We start from the raw sequence: 21654 nt of genomic DNA on the forward strand, positions 1-21654 counted from the left end.
CTTGGAGTGATCCTCTGATTGATTCTCTGAACAAGATCATACATACTCATAAACTGTAGATTTCTTGGTGTGTGGATGCACGTGTGTGCTCCTGCATGCAGAAACCAGAAGTCTATGTCAGCCATTGCTCCTTAGGAGCTGTCTACTTTGTGTTTTAAAGACAGTCTCTCGTTGCAACCCAGGACTCACTAATTACACTAGGCTGACTGTCTGGTGAACCCAGAGATTCTCCTGTCTTGGCTTTCGGTGATGGAATCACAAGTGTGTGCCAGTTTCTCCAGCTTTTGCTTTAAATTCAGTCACAAAGGTCCATACATAGCAAGCACTCTACCAACTGAGCTGTCTTCCCAGCCAACAAACCAGTTCTATGAGTTGTCTATATGTGCATGCACAGGTGTGTGTGTGTGTGTGTGTGTGTGTGTGTGTGTGTGTACCTTTGTAATGCTAGAGAGTACATCAGAGAGGGAAACCATAGTCACCATTGCAGAGGAGACATGTGTTTTGGAAAAGTGGCCTTAAGTTCATCTATAATATATGATTCTTTAAATAATTTTAATGCTATATATTCACATATCACTTGCACAAATTAAGACTATTTCCAACCTTCTTACCCAAATATACACTCACCTCTTTGTAGACTGTCATTTGACAGTGTGCCCTCTGCACTCTGATCTAGCAATCCCCCTGGCTTCTGTCTCTGAATCCTGCCTCTCTCTCAGACTGAATAAATAAACAGCTCTGAACTTCAGCTTCAGTGTCTGGAAAGCTTTGGGGCTCTCAAGACTGAAGGGGTTGTTTAAAAACATATTTATCAGAGTGTTACACACAACTAACTGTGTGTATACAGAATGTCATTTCCACGCCTGCAGCCGCATTCCTCCAGGGCTGCAGTGCGTTTGGTGGGAGAGAATCTGGCAAAGTTGAGGACACTTGAAATGAAGCAAGAGTGACTCTGGTGTTGTTTTTCTCAGACTCGGGAGCTTGTCCAGATTATGTGCGTTTCTAGGAAATATTCTTTTCCATAGGTTATTTCTTTTTTCTTCCAATTTTGGTTCAGAACATTGTAGTGTTGCCTGGCTTGCTGTGGCTGAGGTGAAAGACTCTTTGCTAATCAAGCAATACTCCTTTTCATAGAGGGAGGGGTGATGTCCATGTGGGGCGACTGATGACTGTCCCCCCCCCCCATGTTACTACACCTCTCTTGTCTCTCTCCACTGAGTATATCTGGAATAAAGATGGCTTCCACCTAAGACTGAAATCTGGGTCAACAGGGTCCAAGGGCCACCTACTCCATGCAACTGCCAGCTCAGTTATGGGGATACTGGGCTATGCTTGTCTTCATCATTCATGTCACAGGTTTTATAAAGTGTAGGACTTTTAGTAAAGGAGCTGTTGGAAACTACTGTATTTTCACATTATAATGCATACTTCACCCAAGAGAAAAGAAAAATATTGTTTTCTACTCTTTAAGAAACTCTTTTTTTTCATAGCTAGATTGTTCCAGGAAACCTTGGCTTTTTTTTTCTGTGGGTTTCTTACTCTATAATCTTGTTCTCCTGAGCACAGGAGTTTCTCATGGAGGCTCCTGCCCCATCTCTGTTGCAATGGGGTGGTTTACCCTGGAGTATGAGGATTTTGCTCCTGCAGGATGTGTACCTGGTCATCAGGGGCAGTAGAGACTCTTGACCAAGTCACTGCTGTTTCAACCACTCTCAACCTTCCTAATGCTGTGACCCCTTAATACAGATCCTCATGTTGTGGTGACCCCAACCATAAAATTATTCTCATTCCCACTTCATAATTATACCTTTACTACTGTTATGAATCGTGATGTCTGTGTTTTCTGATGGTCTTAGGCAACCCTGGTAGGGTAGTCTGACCCTTGAAAGGGTCACAACACACAGGCTGAGAAATGCTGAGCTTTAAGCAGTGCTCCCCCAGAGGGAATTTACCTACTACTGGCATATTGGTATCTGTAAATGTTTAGGACGATCAGGGTGGCATATATTTCATTGAGAGTACCTTATGAAATAAAATTTAGTTACTGTAATGAAGATACATGTTTCTGTGATAGAAACCTCGATGGGAGAGATATGAAGAGAAAAAGACATATGTCTTCTATGTGGCCTGAAATTTTCCCTCTATAATCTATTACTGAGGGTGAGCCATCTTCATTCAGTTCGGATATTTTATCTCCCTGTAGGAGTATATTTTCTGGTTGCTTTCCCCCTAGTTTTCAAGCATGCTATCTGTTTTCAGGTTTCTCTGACCCAGCTCTGATAGTTTGTATGCCCTCTACCCAGAGTCTTGCTAGAGAATAATAGCTCCTCTGACTGCCTGGATTCCTTTCTGCCAGAGAACATGCCATGACCTCACCACTTGGGGGCAGCAGAACTGAAAGCCACAAATTCCCAAGTGCTTTAGAACACAACCAGGCGGCGGGCATGAGGGATGATGGTGGGGGAATGGTTTAGGCCCAGGACCTGCCTAGGGTTGCGGAGGTTGTATTAGCAGAATACCGCAGAGCAGACGGAATGTGTGGGAAAGAGAGGGACTCTCTTATCATTCTGAAGGCTTAATATGTAAAACCAAGGTGTTAGCCAGATTGACTCTCTCTGAGGGCTGTGAGGGAGGACCTGCTTTGTGTCCCTCTCTCCTCCTTTATCATAGCTAAAGAATTCCTACTATCTTCCCTCCGTTCATGTCTGCCTCTGTAGCCAACCCTGTTTCCATAAGAACACAAGCATACTGGGCCAGGGCCCAGCCAATTACTCTCATCTCAGCATCATGACATCTGCACAGCCCTTGTGTCCAAGTCAGACCATATTCTGATGTTCTACAGGCTAGGGCTTCAGTGTAGCTTCTCTTTCTTTGTTTGCTTCTTTATTTCATTTCATTTCATTTCACTTCACTTCATTTCATTTTTTGTTGCTGTTTTTTAAGACAGCGACTCTCTGTGTAGCTCTCTGGCTGTCCTAGAACTTGCTCTGTAGAAGAGGCTGGCCTAAAACTCAGAGATCAACCTGCCTCTGTCTCTGCCTCTCTGCCTCTCTCTGCCTCTCTCTGCCTCTCTCTGCCTCTCTCTGCCTCTCTCTGCCTCTCTCTGCCTCTCTCTGCCTCTCTCTGCCTCTCTCTGCCTCTCTCTGCCTCTCTCTGCCTCTCTCTGCCTCTCTCTGCCTCTCTCTGCCTCTCTCTCCCTCTCTCCCTCTCTCTGCCTCTCTCTCCCTCTCTCTCCCTCTCTCTCCCTCTCTCCCTCTCTCTGCCTCTCTCTGCCTCTCTTGCTCTCTGCCTCTCTCTCCCTCTCTTCCTCTCTCTGCCTCTCTCTCCCTCTCTCCCTCTCTCTGCCTCTCTCTGCCTCTCTCTGCCTCTCTTCCTCTCTCTGCCTCTCTCGCTCTCTGCCTCTCTCTCCCTCTCTTCCTCTCTCTGCCTCTCTCTCCCTCTCTTCCTCTCTCTGCCTCTCTCTCCCTCTCTTCCTCTCTCTCCCTCTCTTCCTCTCTCTGCCTCTCTCTCCCTCTCTCTCCCTCTCTTCCTCTCTCTGCCTCTCTCTGCCTCTCTCTCCCTCTCTCTCCCTCTCTTCCTCTCTCTGCCTTTCTCTCCCTCTCTTCCTCTCTCTGCCTCTCTCTCCCTCTCTTCCTCTCTCTGCCTCTCTCTCCCTCTCTTCCTCTCTCTGCCTCTCTCTGCCTCTCTCTCCCTCTCTCTGCCTCTCTCTCCCTCTCTTCCTCTCTCTGCCTCTCTCTCCCTCTCTTCCTCTCTCTGCCTCTCTCTCCCTCTCTTCCTCTCTCTGCCTCTCTCTCCCTCTCTTCCTCTCTCTGCCTCTCTCTCCTTCTCTTCCTCTCTCTGCCTCTCTCTCCCTCTCTTCCTCTCTCTGCCTCTCTCTGCCTCTCTCTGCCTCTCTCTGCCTCTCTCTGCCTCTCTCTGCCTCTCTCTGCCTCTCTCTGCCTCTCTCTGCCTCTCTCTGCCTCTCTCTCCCTCTCTCCCTCTCTCTGCCTCTCTCTCTCTCCCTCTCTCTCCCTCTCTCTCCCTCTCTCCCTCTCTCTGCCTCTCTCTGCCTCTCTTGCTCTCTGCCTCTCTCTCCCTCTCTTCCTCTCTCTGCCTCTCTCTCCCTCTCTCCCTCTCTCTGCCTCTCTCTGCCTCTCTCTGCCTCTCTTCCTCTCTCTGCCTCTCTCGCTCTCTGCCTCTCTCTCCCTCTCTTCCTCTCTCTGCCTCTCTCTCCCTCTCTTCCTCTCTCTGCCTCTCTCTCCCTCTCTTCCTCTCTCTCCCTCTCTTCCTCTCTCTGCCTCTCTCTCCCTCTCTCTCCCTCTCTTCCTCTCTCTGCCTCTCTCTGCCTCTCTCTCCCTCTCTCTCCCTCTCTTCCTCTCTCTGCCTCTCTCTCCCTCTCTTCCTCTCTCTGCCTCTCTCTCCCTCTCTTCCTCTCTCTGCCTCTCTCTCCCTCTCTTCCTCTCTCTGCCTCTCTCTGCCTCTCTCTCCCTCTCTTCCTCTCTCTTCCTCTCTCGGCCTCTCTCTGCCTCTCTCTGCCTCTCTCTCCCTCTCTTCCTCTCTCTGCCTCTCTCTCCCTCTCTCTCCCTCTCTCTCCCTCTCTTCCTCTCTCTGCCTCTCTCTCCCTCTCTTCCTCTCTCTGCCTCTCTCTCCCTCTCTTCCTCTCTCTGCCTCTCTCTCCCTCTCTTCCTCTCTCTGCCTCTCTCTCCCTCTCTTCCTCTCTCTGCCTCTCTCTGCCTCTCTCTCCCTCTCTTCCTCTCTCTGCCTCTCTCTGCCTCTCTCTGCCTCTCTCTGCCTCTCTCTGCCTCTCTCTGCCTCTCTCGCTCTCTGCCTCTCTCTTTGCCTCTCTCTCCCTCTCTTCCTCTCTCTGCCTCTCTCTGCCTCTCTCGCTCTCTGCCTCTCTCTTCCTCTCTTCCTCTCTCTGCCTCTCTTTCCCTCTCTTCCTCTCTCTACCTCTCTCTGCCTCTCTCTCCCTCCCTGCCTCTCCCCCCCACCCCTGCCCCTGCCTCCTGAGTGTTGGAATTAAAGGCATATGCCAGCACTGCAAGGCCCCAGTGTTGTTTCTTATGGGACACTAGTCGATCTGAAATAGTGGCAATGGGGAAGGAATTTCAATTATTCATCACTGCCCTCCATCCAAATCCCATCTCCTCCTGAGTGTTTGCTGCTGAGTGTTTGATCAGGAAGGTAGAACTCTGGAAGAATCTGACAGCCTCCTGTAATGTGGCCTCTGAGGTTCATTTCTTCAAGCATTTCTAATGAGAGTACTAATTCATGTCTGTAATCAGGCAGCTGAGGCAGGAAGATCACAAATTTTAGGCCAGCCTAGGCTATACTGTGAGATTTTTTCCAAATTAATAAATCTGAGTCTAGTAAGATGGCTGGGAAGGTGCTTGCTTGCTACCAAGCCTGACAACCTAAATCCAGTCTTTGGAACCCACCAGCTCCTTTGATTTTCACACAAGTGCTGGAGGATGAGTGTGCTTACACACATACACACACATATATATTTCTTATCAATATCAAATTTCATAGCTAATTTGTATATGTAAATATATACAAATTATGAATATTTTATATTAATATTTTTAGAAATTATTTCAAAGTGGCCAAGTCAGTCTCTGCATCATGTTGAATGATTTTTTTATGTGTTCTTGGATTCTGTTTGCAAGGATTTTATTAAGTATTTTTGCATTGATGTTCGTAAGTGAAATTGAAGTTCTCTTTCTTTGTTGAGTATTTGTGTGGTTTAGGTATCAGGGTAACTGTGGCTTCATAGAACGAGTTAGGTAGTATTTTTGCATTGATGTTCGTAAGTGAAATTGAAGTTCTCTTTCTTTGTTGAGTATTTGTGTGGTTTAGGTATCAGGGTAACTGTGGCTTCATAGAACGAGTTAGGTAGTGTTCCTTCTCTTTCAGGTTTGTGAAAGTAGTTTGCGAAGTATTGGTATTAACTCTTTAAATGTCTGGTAGAATTCTGCACGAAAACCATCTGGCCCTGGGCTCTTTTGTTGTTGTTGAGAGACTTTTGGTGACTGCTTCTATTTCCTTAGGAGTTGTAGGACTGTTTAGATAGTTTACCTGATCTTGATATAACTTTGGTATATGGTATCTATCTAGAAATTCATCCATTTTGTTCAGATTTTCTAGTTTTGTGGAGTACAGGCTATTGAAGCAAGACCTAATAATTTTTCTCAGTTTTGGTTAAATCTCCCTTTACAATTCTGATTTTGTTTATTCAGATACTACCTCTATGCCTTTCTGTTAGTTTAGCTGAGAGTTTGTCTATCTTATTGATTTTCTCAAAGAACCAGCTCTTGGTTTTGTTGATTCTTTGTATTGTTTTCTGTTTGTAATTGATTGATTGATTTCAGCCCTGAGTTTGACTATTTCCAGCCATCTGCTCCTCTTAGGTGTGTCTGCTTTTTTTCTAGAGCTTTCAGGTGTGCTATTAATTTGCTAGAATTAGATCTCTTTAATTTCTTTATGAAGGCACTTAGTGCTATGAATTTTCTTCTTATCAGTGCTTTCATTGTGTCTCATAAGTTTGGGTATGTTGTGCCTTCACTTTCATTGAATTCTAGAAAGTCTTTAATTTCTTTATTTTTTTCCCTGACCAAGTTATCATTGAGTAGAGAGTTGTTCAGTTTCCATGAGTATGTGGGCTTTCTGTTGTTTCTGTTGTTGAAGTCCAGCCTTAGTTCCTGGTGATCTAATAGAATGCATGGGGTTATTTTAATTTTCTTGTGTCTGTTGAGGTTTGCATTGTGCCCAATTATATGGTAAACTTTGGAGCAGGTTCTGTGAGGCTCAGAGAAGAAGGTATATTCTTTTGTTTTATGGTGAAAGGTTCTGTAGATATCCGTTAAATCCACTTGATTCATAACATGTTAGTTTCATTGTTTCTCTGTTTATTTTCTGTTTCAGTGACCTGCCCATTGGTGAGAGTGGGGTATTGAATCCCTCACTATCATTGTGTGGGGTTCAATGTGTTATTTAAGTTTCAGTAAAGTTTCTTTGGCAAACATGGGTGCCCTTGCATTCGGGGCATAGATGTTCAAAATTGAAACATTATCTTGGCGGATTTTTCCATTGATGAGTATGAAGTATCTTTTTCCATTTCTTTTGGTAACTTTTGGTTGAAAGTCTATTTTATTAGATATTAGAATGGCTATTCCACCTTGTTTCTTGGGTCTCTTTGCTATGAAAACCTTTTTCCAGTCCTTTACTCTGAGGTAGTGTCTGTCTTTGTTTCTGAGGCGTGTTTCTTGTATGCAGCAGAATTATGGATCCTCTCCATATATTCAGTCTGTTTGCCTGTGTCTTTTTATTGGTGAATTTTAAGCCCATTGATGCTGAGAGATATTAATGACCAATCATGTTGGTTCCTGTTATTTTGATGTTGGAAGTGTTACTGTGGTTATGTGATTCTCTTCTTTTGGTTTTGCTCTGAGATGATTAATTTCTTGTGTTTTCTTGGGTGTGGATACCCTCCCTGTATCAGAGTTTTACTTCTAGTATCCTCTGTAGGGCTGGATTAGATATTGTTTAAATTTGGTTTTGTCATGGACTATCTTGGTTTCTCCATCTATGGTGATTGAGAGTTTTGGTGGGCACAGTAGTCTGGGCTGATATCTGTTGTCTTGTGGGGTCTGCAAGACATCTATCCAGGATCTTCTGGCTTCTAGGTTCTCTGTTGAGAAGTCAGATAATTCTGATAGGTCTGCCTTTATATGTTTCTTGGCCTTTTTCTCTTGTAGGTTTTAATATTCTTTGTTCTGTACATTTAGTGTTTTGATTGTTATGTGGTGGGAGGACTTTCTTTTCTGTTCCAATCTATTTGGTGCTCTGTAAACTTCTGGTATGTTTGTAGCCATCTCTTTCTTTAGGTTAGGGAAATTTTCTCCTATGATCTTATTAAAGATTTTTTTCTAGCCCTATGAACTGGGAATCTTCACCCTCTTCTATTCCTAATATTCTTAGGATTGGTCTTCTCATAGTGTCTCAAATTTCATGGATGTTTTGTGTTAGGAATTTTTTTACCTTTGGCATTTTTTTTTTGAGTGATGTAACAATATCTTCTATGGTATTTTTTTATGCCTGAGATTTTCTCTTCCATCTCCTGTATTCTGTTGGTGATGCTTGCTTCTGTATTTCCTGTTCTCTTCCCTAGGTTTCCATTTCCAGGGTTTCTTCATTTGTGTTTTCTTTATCACTTCTATTTTTAGGTCTTCAACTGTTTTACTCATTTTCTTCTCCTATTTGATTTATTTTCCTGTATTTCTTTAAGGGACTTACTTGTTTCCCCTTTGAAGGCATCTATTATCTTCATGAGATGGGATCAAAGGTCACAGTCCTGCTCTTCTGGTGTGCTAGGATATTCAGGGCTTGCTGTAGTAGGAGAGTTGGTACCATATTATATTGGCTTCTTTTGATTGTGTTCTTGTGCTTGCCTTTTTTCATCTAGTCTCTGGTATTGGTTGGCCTGAGTGTTCTGTGTTGGAGCAGACTTCCTCTGAGGCAGGTGGAGCTGTGTATCTCTGGTTTGAGCTTTAGGGGTTAGAGCTGGCCTCTTGAGATGCAGGCAGAGCTATGGGGTAGAGTCCCATGCATTCTTCCTGACCACTGCTGGTGTAAACATGGACTGAAGGGAAGATGGAACTCCAACTGGGTGTGGCAGAGCCTTGGGCTGCTAGACTTGCTGGGGTCCCTGCGTGCCACAGAAGAGGGTGGGTAGATTGGTGGAGTGGTTGAGGTGTCTCAACTGTGTGTGTTGGGTTAGAGCCTCTTGGGAGGTGGGTGGAGTGCTGCTCTGGACCCCCAGACCAGAAGCCAGGTAACTTTAATTTTATGTGTATGAATGCTTTGTCTGCATGTATACCTATATACCATGTATGTGCCTAGTGCTTGTGGAGAGCAGAAGAGGGCACTGAATCCCCTAGAAGTGGAGTAACAGACCCACTGTGATCTGTCACATGGGTACTGAGACCAGAACCCAGGTTCTCTAGAAAAGTAGCCAGCGCTCTAAATCTTTGAGCCATCTCTCTAATTCCTCAGGACAGGGTATTTGCTTCCTTAGAATGCTCTTTCCAGGTCTTGGTATTCATGTTATAGAACACTTTACAACTATCTATCCTGAAATCTCAAGATATTTGGTCACTGACTTCTTCAGTGTTTGTCAGGCTCCAGCCTTGTCTGTGACTGCTCACATTTTAATTATTATAATTGTCATCTCTATTTCTGGTGGAAAGCTTTACTTTATCATTTAACTTTTTGAACATTTGCATACATGGTAGAACAGCTAAAGAGACCCCCATTCCCTCAAGTCATTGTCACCTTACTGTGCTGAGAACATTTGATGTCTCCTCTCTTGCAGATTTTCGGGTATAAAGTCTTGGGTATCATATGAATGTTCCCATTTGGGATCTTCCACCTTTGAGCTTAACTTATTTTCTCTCCTGTGCTGCTTTCTGGGAATCTTTCTAAATTCACAAGGTTTCTGTTGTTCAACCAGGGAAGAAACTAACGAAAAAGTAGGAAGAGAGCTTGTTGCTTGAGTAAAATTACTTACAAATGAATGTAGTCCTGTCTACAACTGATCAGAGCCCCAGCACTGCCCTTTTATCTAGCTAGCAGAACATTCATGTATGACCACAATGTGTCTGTGCACACTGAATTCACTGAAAGTAAATTTCCCACATTGTGCCATTAGAAGTATTTCTAGAAAGGACTCCTCAAGGTGTTGTTATTAAAAAAATATTGTATATAAAAATTCTTGGAATCAAAGTACATTATTTGCATGACTGGAAATATCATAATGAATCCAATTGCTTCAGACAATGAGTTCACACTAATGGAAATAACCATTAGTGTAATTAAATACCATTTGTGTAATATGTGTAACATCAAACCAAAATTAGTATCCTTAGAGTCAGAGTCCCAGTTACATGTTATGTTATAAGCAAGCTCAACCCAAATTAAATCTGTTTCTGGTGTCATGGAAATGGGACCTAACATTTCAGGAAGGAAAAGCACCAAATAAGTAAGCAAACAAGTTCACATACTGCTGTGAGTCCATTCACAGGCATAGAGTTATATGGAAATGAGAGACTTGTTAGTGATCACCTGAACCCTCATTTGGGGCAAGTTTGAGTGACAGGCTATCCCATCTAAAGTACTCATAGTCCTCCTGTAGCTTACTGTATTGTCAGACTTGTGGGTGTTGCCTAAGATGGGTGAAGAAGGCAGGATCGAGGCTCACTATGTGAAATGTGACAGGCCATCACCACTCTCTCTGTCCAGACCAGGTACACAGTGGCCAAAGGCAGCGTGGTCCAGTTCTTCTTTTACCAGCCCATCAGCCACCAGTGGAGACAGACTGACTTCTTTCCCTGCACCGTGACATGTGGAGGAGGTGAGGCACAGACTTCATTCTTGGATACCCAGAGCTGTGCATCAGGGTGTACACATGCCTGGTTAAGATGAACTTTAAGACTGGGATAGAAGATAGTGTCTTGTGTGTGCTGAGTTCAAATGTCTATCTTAATAGACAGGTGAAGAAGGTTTGGAGTCAAGTGTAATTCAAGTGCAACACATATGCCAAGTAAAGGCTTTCAGAAGACTCTGGTCTGCTTTGTGTGGAGACACAATAGGCTGGAGTCCATGGGGAGGCAACCACGGCCAATGCCAAAGTTATGAGCTGAACTTTTAAATAAGAGAGTAAGGGATTCTAAACTGGTGCTAGCCCAGGACCCCCAAGTTGCTGAGGTACCCAGAGCACTAGGAGGAGTTTCCCTATGAAGGCCAGACATTGATACTGGGTGCTTACAACTTGGCCAACTATGTGCTAAGGGTTATTTGTCACACCCTCCATGGCCTGAGAAAGTTTTTGTTGTTTTTAATTTATGCAAAGGTGAGGTAAAAACTTAGCAAGGGTCCTAGTCCATTAGATGACATGGTCAGGCTCTATTTATATTGCCCTTTTGTGCCTCCTGAATCGTCTTCTGTCCCTGTGCGAGGGATGCATCTTGGGCAGGGTTCTGTTTGAAAAGTTAAAATACTTCAGCCCAGCCCCAAATCATTTCTTCCCTTGGAGATTACAGAATAACATCCATTCAGAACATCAGGACAGAAACAGGGGTTCTGCCTATATCGTCCTAACTACAGGGGGATTGAGGAGAACTCCTTTAGCAGTGCCAGGTTCTCAAGAACACATGCAGGTCAAATCTGGGATTTAAGCTTCCCCTGAAAGGAGATGCTGGTTCTTCTGTTGGGAAGCACAGGGTAGCCCAGACCCTGGTGGGAACCTGTGTCCTAGGAATGTAAGAGTAATAACCTGAGGATGGGTCAAGGCTGTAAAATGAACAGAAAAGGTGAAGTTTTCTGATACCAGCCAGTTTGTTTAGATGCAGGGTGATGGAGCACTTAATAATAATCCCATAGGCATCTGTCTTAGGTAGAGTTAGGTAGGTATTGCTATAATAAAATACCATGACCAAAAGCAACTTGGAGATTAAAGGGTTTATTTTGCAGCCTGGGCAGAAACTCAAATAGGGCAGGAACCCAGAAGCAGGAGCTGATGCAGAAGCCGTGGAGGAACACTGCTTACTGGCTTTCTTTTCATGGCTTGTTTGGCCTGCTTTCTTGTAGAACCCAGGACCACTAGCCAAGTGGTTTCCATACATACAGTGAACTGGGCTCTCCTCTGTCAATCACTACTTAAGAAAATGCCTTACAGGCTTGCCTATAGCCTAACCTCATGGATGGAGTTTTTCAACTGAGGCTCTCTCAGATGGCTTCCAGCTAGTGTCAAGTTCACATATAACTCGCCAGGAAAGCATCCTTCTGAGACTCCAGCATCAGCAATACTAACGTGCAAATTTGTGGCCTCACCTCCAAGTACCTGAGTCAGAACTCCGAGGCTGGGTCTGGTGTGTTTCACAGGCATCCCAGAGTCTCATGGTGCACACTGTAATTTGAGGCTCACTCTGTATGGCAACATCTCTGGCTATCTGTTAGAGCCAAGGTGATATCACCATTTATGCCTCATCTGTGTTACCATCGCATTATTAGTGACTCAAGGAGTTTTCTTTAAATGGGTATTTTTTAAAAACTTCAACATGTTTAGAAAAATAACTTAATCATAACACCAGATATAGGAAATAATTGTCCCTTACCACACGGAACACAACCACAAAGACAATACAACAGAAACAAAACTGTAGTAGAAAAATATTAACTTCTTGCCAGCTCGAACCTTCTCTGGGTTTATTGTTAATTTCTGAATTTTGTTAAACATGATACACAGCTCTTGTCCACTTGTCTGGGTTTTTTTTTTTTCTTTGCACAGGCTTTCCTGTAGGTAAAACCCACTTTAAACTTGCTATGTTGCCAGGAACCTTGAACTTCAGGTCTTTCTACTGTTACATACCAAGTGCTGGATTATAGGCATGTACCACAATGACCAATTTTTTGCAGGACTGGGAATTGAACCCAGGGCCTTGTGCATACAAAATAAGCACCTTACCAACCAAGCTATAGCTCCTTCCATGAGACAGGCAATTTTATATGTGACACAAATTCCATTAGATCTTCCAGTCAGTGACTCTGCACTAGGTTTCAAGGAAACAGAATCCCTGAACTCCCTGAAAGTTGACTAGGAAGAAATCACATTTGGAATGGAAACTCTGAGTTGGATAAACCTGGGCCTTAGTGAGCTAGTCCTGTTCTCTGACATTTTCATGCCAAATTCACATGAAGGAACAGCCACTGTTGGGGCTGGTGATGTGGCTCAGTGGTAGAATATTTGTATGGTATGTACAGGTTCTGGTCCTATCTCAACCACCACAAAGAGGGTTGCCTGACCTAGTGGGATAGACATAATGTTGGAGTGTGAGGATCAGGGCTCACTCCTCTGTCTCTTCTTAGCTAGACATCTTTGAACCTCAGTCCTCATCTGTCAGTAAGATGCTCATCTCCTGGTGGCACTTTGTGTAGCACAATGCATGTCGAGGGATATAGTATGGGCACCCGACACCTAGTTAGTACTTCAAACTTATCTGCTGTGTCCAAAGCTAAAGTGATCCTGGATGCCCCTTTCTTCCCTGCAGTCTTAGGCACTCTGGTGCCGGGCTTGGCTTGACCCAGTGGACACTGGTGAGAGCTCCTGAGAGAGTAGGGCAGTATAGCATGCTGAGCCCCACATCCTTAGGTAGGTGAGTCACAAGGGTCCAGGGAAGATAACAGTACATCAAGGGTCCCAAAATGATGAATCACAAAGAAATGGTGGGGGCTTTTTTCTTTTGACTCTGCAATGAAACAGACTTCCCTTTCTTCTTATTCATTTCTGGTCTCTCACATATAGTTCTTCAGAGAGACACTTCTGTTTGGACTCACAACCAAAGAGAAGCTCTTTTCTACCAGGGAGACATTTTACAAGAGGATTTGGTGTGATCCCATTGAGCAAATTCTTGGGAGCAGAAGAGCTTTTTTTGTTTCTTCTTCACACTTTGATATCCACAGAAAGACACTCCATCCTTCTGGAACCATGAGTGTCCACAGGGGCACCTCCCAGTGAGATCAGTCCCACAGGGAAGGGAGGACATGATGTGAAAGATCACAGAGAGGCCTCGGGGGCTGCCCGGCCTCTCCCACACACTGGCAGGAACTCAACACATTTGTTCACAATATTGAAAGACAATCTGCCTTCTTTCTTTACTCTTGGTAATCTCTAAACTGCAATAAAATTAAATAAGAAGATGAATTCTCCCTCTCAAATTATAAACACCTGTATGTCCCTATCAAGTCCCTTTACAAGACTGTTTCCATTTAGGATATGGATTTCTCTGACTTGGGGAAGAGTAGGTAATGTTAGTCTGTACTTGTTTGAGGGAAGTAAAATTACATACATCAGATCCATACAGGACACACTGCCAAATTTTAATTATATTACTAATCAAACCTATGTAATTGTATAAATAGCATGCCAGAGATTTGGGGATAATGAAGAAGATTAGCTGGTGGGTCTCTGAGGTACCAAGGGTGCTGGAAAGACTGCCTGTTCTAGGCTGTAATTATCTACATGGTACACTCGAGTTTGTCTGGGATTGCCACGGCCATTTGATAGTGTAGTCTTTCTCGATGATGCTGGCAGCAGCGCACTGCTCTATTGACACCATCTGCATCTGCATTCTGGTGGTTTCAACCTTGCTTTTAGTAATGTGTACCAGTCCGTCCTCTGCTCCTCTGAACTCAGTTCACTTCCAAGCCATGTCTTGTAGAAAGCTGCCTGGTGGCTTATAAAGCCAGGTTCCTCTCGGCAATCAGGACTTGAAATATATTTTCAGACCTGAAGACCAATTGGCAGACAGTGAGAGATTGCTTCAGTTTTTTTTTTTTATTTTGAAAGCTCATTTTTGCTTTGAAAAATTACTGTATTAAAAAAAGACAGTTAATGTGACATTTATACAACAACAGGAAAGCTGGCATCAAAGCTCTCAAGAAAGGAAAGGGTCATGTCGTGAGTTGTTTTTTAAGTTTGCTGTGCTCAGTATCTGGAACATTCACTTTCCTCAAAGAAAATGGTCCAAATTGGATTTACTAAAGTCAGGAGTGAGGCTTCACTCCCCTTTGAAAGCCTGTGTGGTAGAGGAAGTAGGGAGATGGATTTTGCTCCCGCCTCTACTGACTTTGCCAATTCCACAGTTAGCATGGTTATTGACATTGAAGGTGCCCTGGCTACTTCAGCAGAGCAGATGAGTAAACAGAGCAGAGGCAAACAGTAGAGTATTGTGTAAGAAATAGTCAGAGTTGGCTCTCAAAACATACTGTAGAGTTAAAAAACCTTAATGAGTGGAAAATAGACCAAGATTTAAAACATCATCAGCACTGGGGGTCTAGGTCAAGGGCAGTGAGCTTACTTGGCATGTCCAAGGCCCCAAGTTTGATTCCTCAGCCCACAGATATGTTTGATAACTTAATTGTGTTTGTACATTTAATCACACTCATAATATATATGTACATATGTATGTATACATACACATACAGGTATACACACACATATTTATATTTATATAAAATGATCAATGAGTTCAAAACATTCACCCCCAAACAATGTTATGCAAAAACAGTTTCATGATTAATATATAAACAATAATGTGGATGAGTATCTGGGGACTGGGGAGAGGAAGAAGATTGGAATATGCATTGCCAGAATAAGGGAGAAAACAAGGAAACAGGATGGAGGGAGAGATGGAGGAAGGGAGTGAGGGCGGGAAGGAGAGAGGGAGAGAGTGCTTCAGTGACAAAGAATAGACAAGCAATAACTTGATCTGTTAATAATAAATTAACAGATCCAAACTGTACCCAAGGTCCAGACTCTTAAAGAAGTCAGTTATAATGTGTGTCAGTAGACCATGATCAATTCATGTATTGTGCCTGGCCCCAGGTTTTAGCCATTTCAGTGGAATCTGAGACTCCTTTGCAGAAAGTCCCCATATCTTGGACTCAGTAGCAGTGGTTCTGGCCTAATTACCATGAAGAGCCCTGGGCCCCATATATGTTAATTTTCCCTTGTGCTTCTTTTAGTCCCCAAGATGAATACCATAGCTATCACCGAGCTAGGTTATCCATAGAGGAAAGCATGTGGCATGCACCCTTGCCATGCAGATGCAGAAATAATGCAGCTTTCATTCCTTTCTCTCACATACCTTAGGTTATCAGCTCAACTCTGCTGAATGTATGGACATCCGCTTGAAAAGGGTAGTGCCTGACCACTATTGCCATTACTACCCAGAAAATGTGAAGCCCAAACCAAAGCTGAAGGAATGCAGCATGGATCCTTGCCCATCGAGGTTGGTCCATCTGCCCATGCTTCTCAAAGAAACAAGTCAAACCCAATTGGGACACAGTGACACTTTCAGGGCCATATGCCTCCAGTTCCTGACTTTTGAGCACATCCCAGTGACAGATCACCACAGTTAATACGAACTAAGAGACATTTGCTTATCTGGTCCTTTGGGCTAGCTCTCTCTTGTCATGGGATTATGTATACATAATATCTTTATAATGAAGCCCTTTGATAATTTCTTGCATATATATATATGCCATGCATAGTCCATCTGTCAGTCACAAATATCTCCCACTCACTATTTTAGACTTTAAACTAGGTCACCTATTACTATATAGTGACTTTTGAAGTGTCCACATTTAACTCCATATAAATAATGCATTGTGCAAAGAAGCAAGCAGTTTTCGTGCCAAAGCTGTGCAGAAATTGTCCTGACATATAATTTAGTACCTGCTGACTTGGATTGTCTGGGTAAGTTTCCTGGCTGTCCTACAACATCTTAAAATTTTAGCCCAATATCAATCCCCTGGATCCTCCAGCTGCCTTCCAGCTGGCCACAGCCACAGTGGGCAAGAGTGCCTTGTTCGAGGGTCGCATTTCCTGTCATTATGGTGCTCATTTCCTGTAATCCTGGTTGGACAATGCTATTCACGGAGACCTTGTAAAGGACAGATTCTGGGAAGCAGAGTGGTTCTCTGAAGATCAGGCCAACATAATGGGGTGTTCATAGCACTAATATATTGTATTAGCATAATGACACTTGAAATAATAGACTTATCTAAATGAAGAGAATTTTTCCTTCGGTTAATATGCCATTAGTTATTTTTATATTTTTATGTTCTACTGGAAATGGCTTACATGAGCGTTTCTCTTGAAAACTGAAGAGATGCTGTCTGAATTTTGGTTGAGTGGCCTATGAGCCACTTGACATTTTTTGATTTTTCAATGTGAAAGGCTTCTGTCTTGTGAGATATCAAATATGTATTAGTCAATTGACAAATGTGTTCATTGAGTTAAGAATGATATTTTCATGATAAACCTGTATCAGTGAATGACCATGTGTGTGGATGAATTTAGAAAGTTCTTTTCACTATGGTTTCCTTTGCAGTGATGGATTCAAAGAGATTATGCCCTATGACCACTTCCAACCTCTCCCTCGGTGAGTTAAATATTCTCTCCCTTTTACAAGGGATTCTAAGTTTTGAAGGGGCATTATTGTTTCCTTTATAAAGTTAAAAGGTGGCAGATTCAGTAATGAAAAAGATATTTCTAGAATTAAATGGAACAAGCTATCATTGGAAGGTTGTATGTAGAGTGCGGTTGCCCATCCCAAGGACATCAACCTCATCTTAAACATCGGGTATCGAAGAAGAACTAGATTAGTGTTCCTCAACCTTCCTAATCCTGTGACCCTTTAACAGAATCTGTAATGGTAAAATTTAGAAAAGCTGTAGTGTGGTCCAGCTCTGCTACACACAAGATGCCAGCATGGTGGCTGGCTCTGCCAATCCACCACGCTGCCCCCACAAAGTTTGGCTGAGTCCCAGGTAATATCTACCATGCTCAAGGTACCTGGTAGAATGAAGACTCTTAAAACTTAAAGATTATCCAATGGATTTATATATTTAGAAATGCTCAATTAACAAGATGCCCACACAATTAGAATTGTTACCCAATATCTAACCTTTAGATACAAATTGTTACCCAGGACTGCTTTCGACCCATCTTTCTTCCTCCATCTTGCTTCCTCCCTTCCTTCTCCTCTTCTTTCTTTCTCTCCTCTCCACTCTTAGCCCCACCCATGTCTTTTACTGCCCAATCACTGAGCTTTACTACAAATACAATGTAGCAAGAAATTATCCTAAAATTATTATAAAGTTGTTTTGTTGCTACTTCATATCTGTAATTTGTTATGATTATAAATCTAATGTAAGTATATGATATGTAGGATATCGATATGTGACCTCTGTTGAAAGGGTTGTTTGACCCCAAAGGGGTCAGGACCCACAGGTTGAGAATCACTAATCTAGAACCATTGATTAGAAATGTGAATCCTCTCTGATAGCTAAATGACTAATATTTCTTTTCTTTTTTTCCCTTCCTTTCTCTTCCCTTCCTTTCCATTCTTTTCCTTCCCTTCCTTCTTCCCTTCTTCCCTTCTTCCCTTTTCTTCCTTTCTTCCCTTTTCTTCCCTTCTTCCCTTCTGTCCTTCTTCCCTTCTTCCCTTCTTCCCTTCTTCTTCCCATCTTCTTCCCTTCTTCCCTTCTGTCCTTCTTCTTCCCCTTCCTTCTTCTTCCCTTCTCTTTCTTCTTTCCCCTTCCTTCTTCTTCCCTTCTTCCCTTCTTCTTCACTTCTTCCCTTCTTCTTCACTTCTTCCCTTCCTTCCCCTTCCTCCCTTCCTCCCTTCCTCCCTCACTTCCTTCTTTCCTCCTTTCCTTCCTGCCTTCCTTGCTATTTCATTTGAAACAGGATCTCCTGTGGCCCAAGCTGGCTTCAGACTCTACATAGCTGAGATTTGCCTCAAATTCTTGATTCTCCTGCCTTTACATCTTAAGTACTAGAATTATAAACATGCTATGCCCAGATAGTATGGTTCTTTTTGACTTTGACTTTCTGTGATTCTTGTAATATAGTTCATTAGTATTTTATAATTGAAGACAATTCAAAGACCTGTTCACACTTTATATTATAATTAATTCAATCTTCATAATGGCCCTTGAAGGCTAACTAGGGTGGGTTTATTATTTCCATCATATAGAAAATTCATGTTTAGAGGAGGCAAATTCCTTGAAACCATAGTTAAGTTTAAAGTCCTAGGAGACTCAAGTCTTGAGTCCTTTTGATGGAACCATGAGTTGATACAAAGAAATCACCCCTTTGAAACCCATTACATACTTGAAAAAAAACAAGCATACATCAAATAAATAATGTACTTATTTTTGTTTGCTTTTGAGCTGGGAACATAATCCTTGGACTGCATGTTCGGTGTCCTGTGGAGGAGGGATTCAGAGACGGAGTTTTGTGTGTGTAGAGGAATCTATGCATGCAGAGATTCTACAAGTGGAAGAATGGAAGTGCATGTATGCACCCAAGCCCAAAGTGATGCAGACTTGCAACCTGTTTGATTGCCCCAAGTGGATTGCCATGGAGTGGTCTCAGGTGAGATTTGAGAATATGTCACTTTTATTGAATCTGAGATTCTCATGACTACTCTGAGTCTGGAACTTTACTGGTCATCATGATATAGAAAAGTTGTATGTAGGGTGCTGAGGAGATGGGTCAGTAGATAAAATACTCACCAGGCCAGCATGAGGGCCAGAAGTCAGGTTCCCAGAACCCACTTTTAAAAGCCAGGCAGTCCTGATGACCACCTGCAATCCAAGCACCTAAGAAGAGAGAGTGGCTCCCCGAGGCATGCTAGATAGATAGAATAGCCAGAATCAGTGAGCTCCACATTCAGTGAGAGACCCTGCCTCAGTAAATGAAATAGAAAACGATCAAGGACAATACTCCATATTAATGTCATGTTTCTACATACATGTATGTGCATATGCACACACATGAGCCTTCACACATGCAAACATGCATGCATACATTTATATCCCATACGCAAAAAAACAAATACATAAATGAACATAATCCCTACATCGAAAGAGCTCTAGAAGATAGGACAATGGAAGAGAGGGCACAGGGTCATCTCAATGCAGGTAAGGATTAGGACTATTATGGACTATAGTGCATGTGGAAGGAGCAAATGCCACAGCCATTAGTCCAGGACTCATTGTTGCCATTGTAATGCTTAACCCTTTTTGAAGATAATAGATTCTGAGCAAGCAAGAGTTTAGAGAGAACACCACAGTGGCAGATGCCCAATTACACACTGTCAAGCAAAGGCAAGGATGGAACAGAGCAACTAGAAGCTGAAAAGGGTACTGCTGTGTGTAGAAAACACTGGTTGTAATCATCCACCATCTCTTGCATCTTCTCCTCTCTCTTCCACAATGATCCCTGAGCCTTGGGGCAAGGTGGTAGTCTATATATGTCTACTTTGGGCTAACCACTCTGTAGTGCCTTTTATCTGTGTCTTCACCAGTTGTGGATCTCTGTATTAATCATCATATACTATAAAAAGAAGCTCCTCTGTTGAGGATAGAGAGATCCACTAATCTATGGGGCAATAATAAGTCATTAAGACACAATAGCACTAGCTGGGCAGTTGGGGCTCATGCATTTAATTCCAGCACTTGGGAAGCAGAGTCAGGCTAATCTCTTGAGTTTGAGGCCATTGTGGTCTACAGAGTGAGTTTCAGGACAACCAAGGCTATGCAGAGAAATTATGTCTCAAAAAACAAAACTAAAATAAAACAGAATGTTGCCACAGGGCAGGTGTTCATACATATGAATTCATGTGTCATGGCCATGTGACAGTGTGAACAAAGACCTTTGTAAGATCAAGATAGACAGAATCCCAAGATGAAGAGAAGAGGTGTTCATGGAAAGTTGGTTTTCTTTAAGGGTGTGGGTACTGGTAGGACTAACGTGCTCCAGGGAATGATCACACACCCAAGAACATGGGCAGTACTAATGGGCAGTCCTTGGTGAGTGTTTTTAAGACATGAGGACACACAGTTGGATAGGTAGAGTGTAGAGGGTGGATTGGGCAGGAGTTGGTGGAAGAGAGAGAATTTACTCAAACCAAAATATGTATTTGTTTTAAAATCAAGTTGGGCATGATTTATGTGGATTAAAGAGAGAACATGCTTCTAGGAACTGGTGAACAAAGGTAGAAATGATGACCTGTCAGCTGGCATGCTGAAAACAAAGAAAGTCAGCCTCTGTTTCCCAGAGGCCTAGAACATAGTTGCATGGTCATGCACACAGATAGTTGTAACACAGTGGGCCTCTGTGCTTGGTCATGAGCGTGTGGCTTGTGCATGTGGTACTTCGGCCACAAGGTGAAGAGATACACCCTACTTGAAGGGTCCACGAATGCTGCAGGAAAGAGGTTGCACTTCTCTGGAATTGGAAGCTATGTGCACTGACTGGGTGGAAAGCCATTTGGCCTGCTTTGCATATCGTGCTAAATGTCAACCTGGAGAACTTCATCTGCACATGTAGAGCATCTGGTATCGACTCTGAATGCATGCTTCCTTTAAAAGAAGCTTGGAAATTGACCTACCCCTTCTCCTGTATTTAGGGTGACATATTCATTTTTATGGTGAGCCTAATAGCAAAAAATATCACTTCCACTGGGTGGTTAATGCTGACATTTTAAAATAAAACTGTTACAACATTTTTTTTAAAAAACTGTGCCCAGTGGAATCTAAACGTCATGACCATTTCTGTCCCTTCTACCTTTTATAAATAGCAGGAAGGAGATCCTTAACTACTTGATTTATGCAATTCTCCTCTTGAGTTTGCTTTGCAATCCAGTCTTCTACAAATTTCTATCTTACACTAATGTAATTTTTTGTGTGTGTTTTAAAGCCTCTTCTAGATCACAATGTTCTATTCTTCAGGAAAATATGCCCAGTAAATAAAACCATTTCTGTTTCCTTTGGCCAGAAGGTTCTAAATGTCAATGTTCTCCGAAATTCAGTTATTATCAAATTCCATTCTAGCATCTAATCAAAACAACATAAATATACTTTAAATTATGGTAAAAATATTGTGCATCAAAAGTAAGTTTTCTTTTGAAATCAGCCTTTCTGGAAGGTAGAATGGGGCTCAAAAGTTGTGCATGTATTCACTGCTGGGATGAAATGTAGGTTCAGCAATCATTTTGTTATTGGTTTTATAGGACAGGATATAAAGAGTTTTTCCATATCATA

The 21654-nt window shown here is 42.7% G+C and overlaps 1 protein-coding gene across 4 annotated transcripts in view; it reads left to right on the forward strand.

Annotated features, from left to right (window-relative positions):
• The window catches only part of Adamtsl3 (ADAMTS like 3), a 285243-nt gene that overhangs the window by 167661 nt on the left and 95928 nt on the right, over positions 1 to 21654 (forward strand). For all 4 annotated transcript variants that reach the window (XR_013111364.1, XM_076937029.1, XM_076937035.1 and 1 more), the window contains exons 10-13: positions 10279 to 10390; positions 15689 to 15827; positions 16932 to 16982; positions 18778 to 18982. Coding sequence is in view for 3 of the 4 variants with exons in the window: in XM_076937029.1 (XP_076793144.1) it covers positions 10279 to 10390; positions 15689 to 15827; positions 16932 to 16982; positions 18778 to 18982 (507 nt within the window). In the remaining variant the exon portion in view is untranslated. The remainder of the gene's footprint in view (positions 1 to 10278; positions 10391 to 15688; positions 15828 to 16931; positions 16983 to 18777; positions 18983 to 21654) is intronic.

The sequence above is a fragment of the Arvicanthis niloticus genome, chromosome 1 (genome assembly GCF_011762505.2).
Source record: "Arvicanthis niloticus isolate mArvNil1 chromosome 1, mArvNil1.pat.X, whole genome shotgun sequence".
Taxonomy (NCBI): Eukaryota; Metazoa; Chordata; class Mammalia; order Rodentia; family Muridae; genus Arvicanthis; species Arvicanthis niloticus.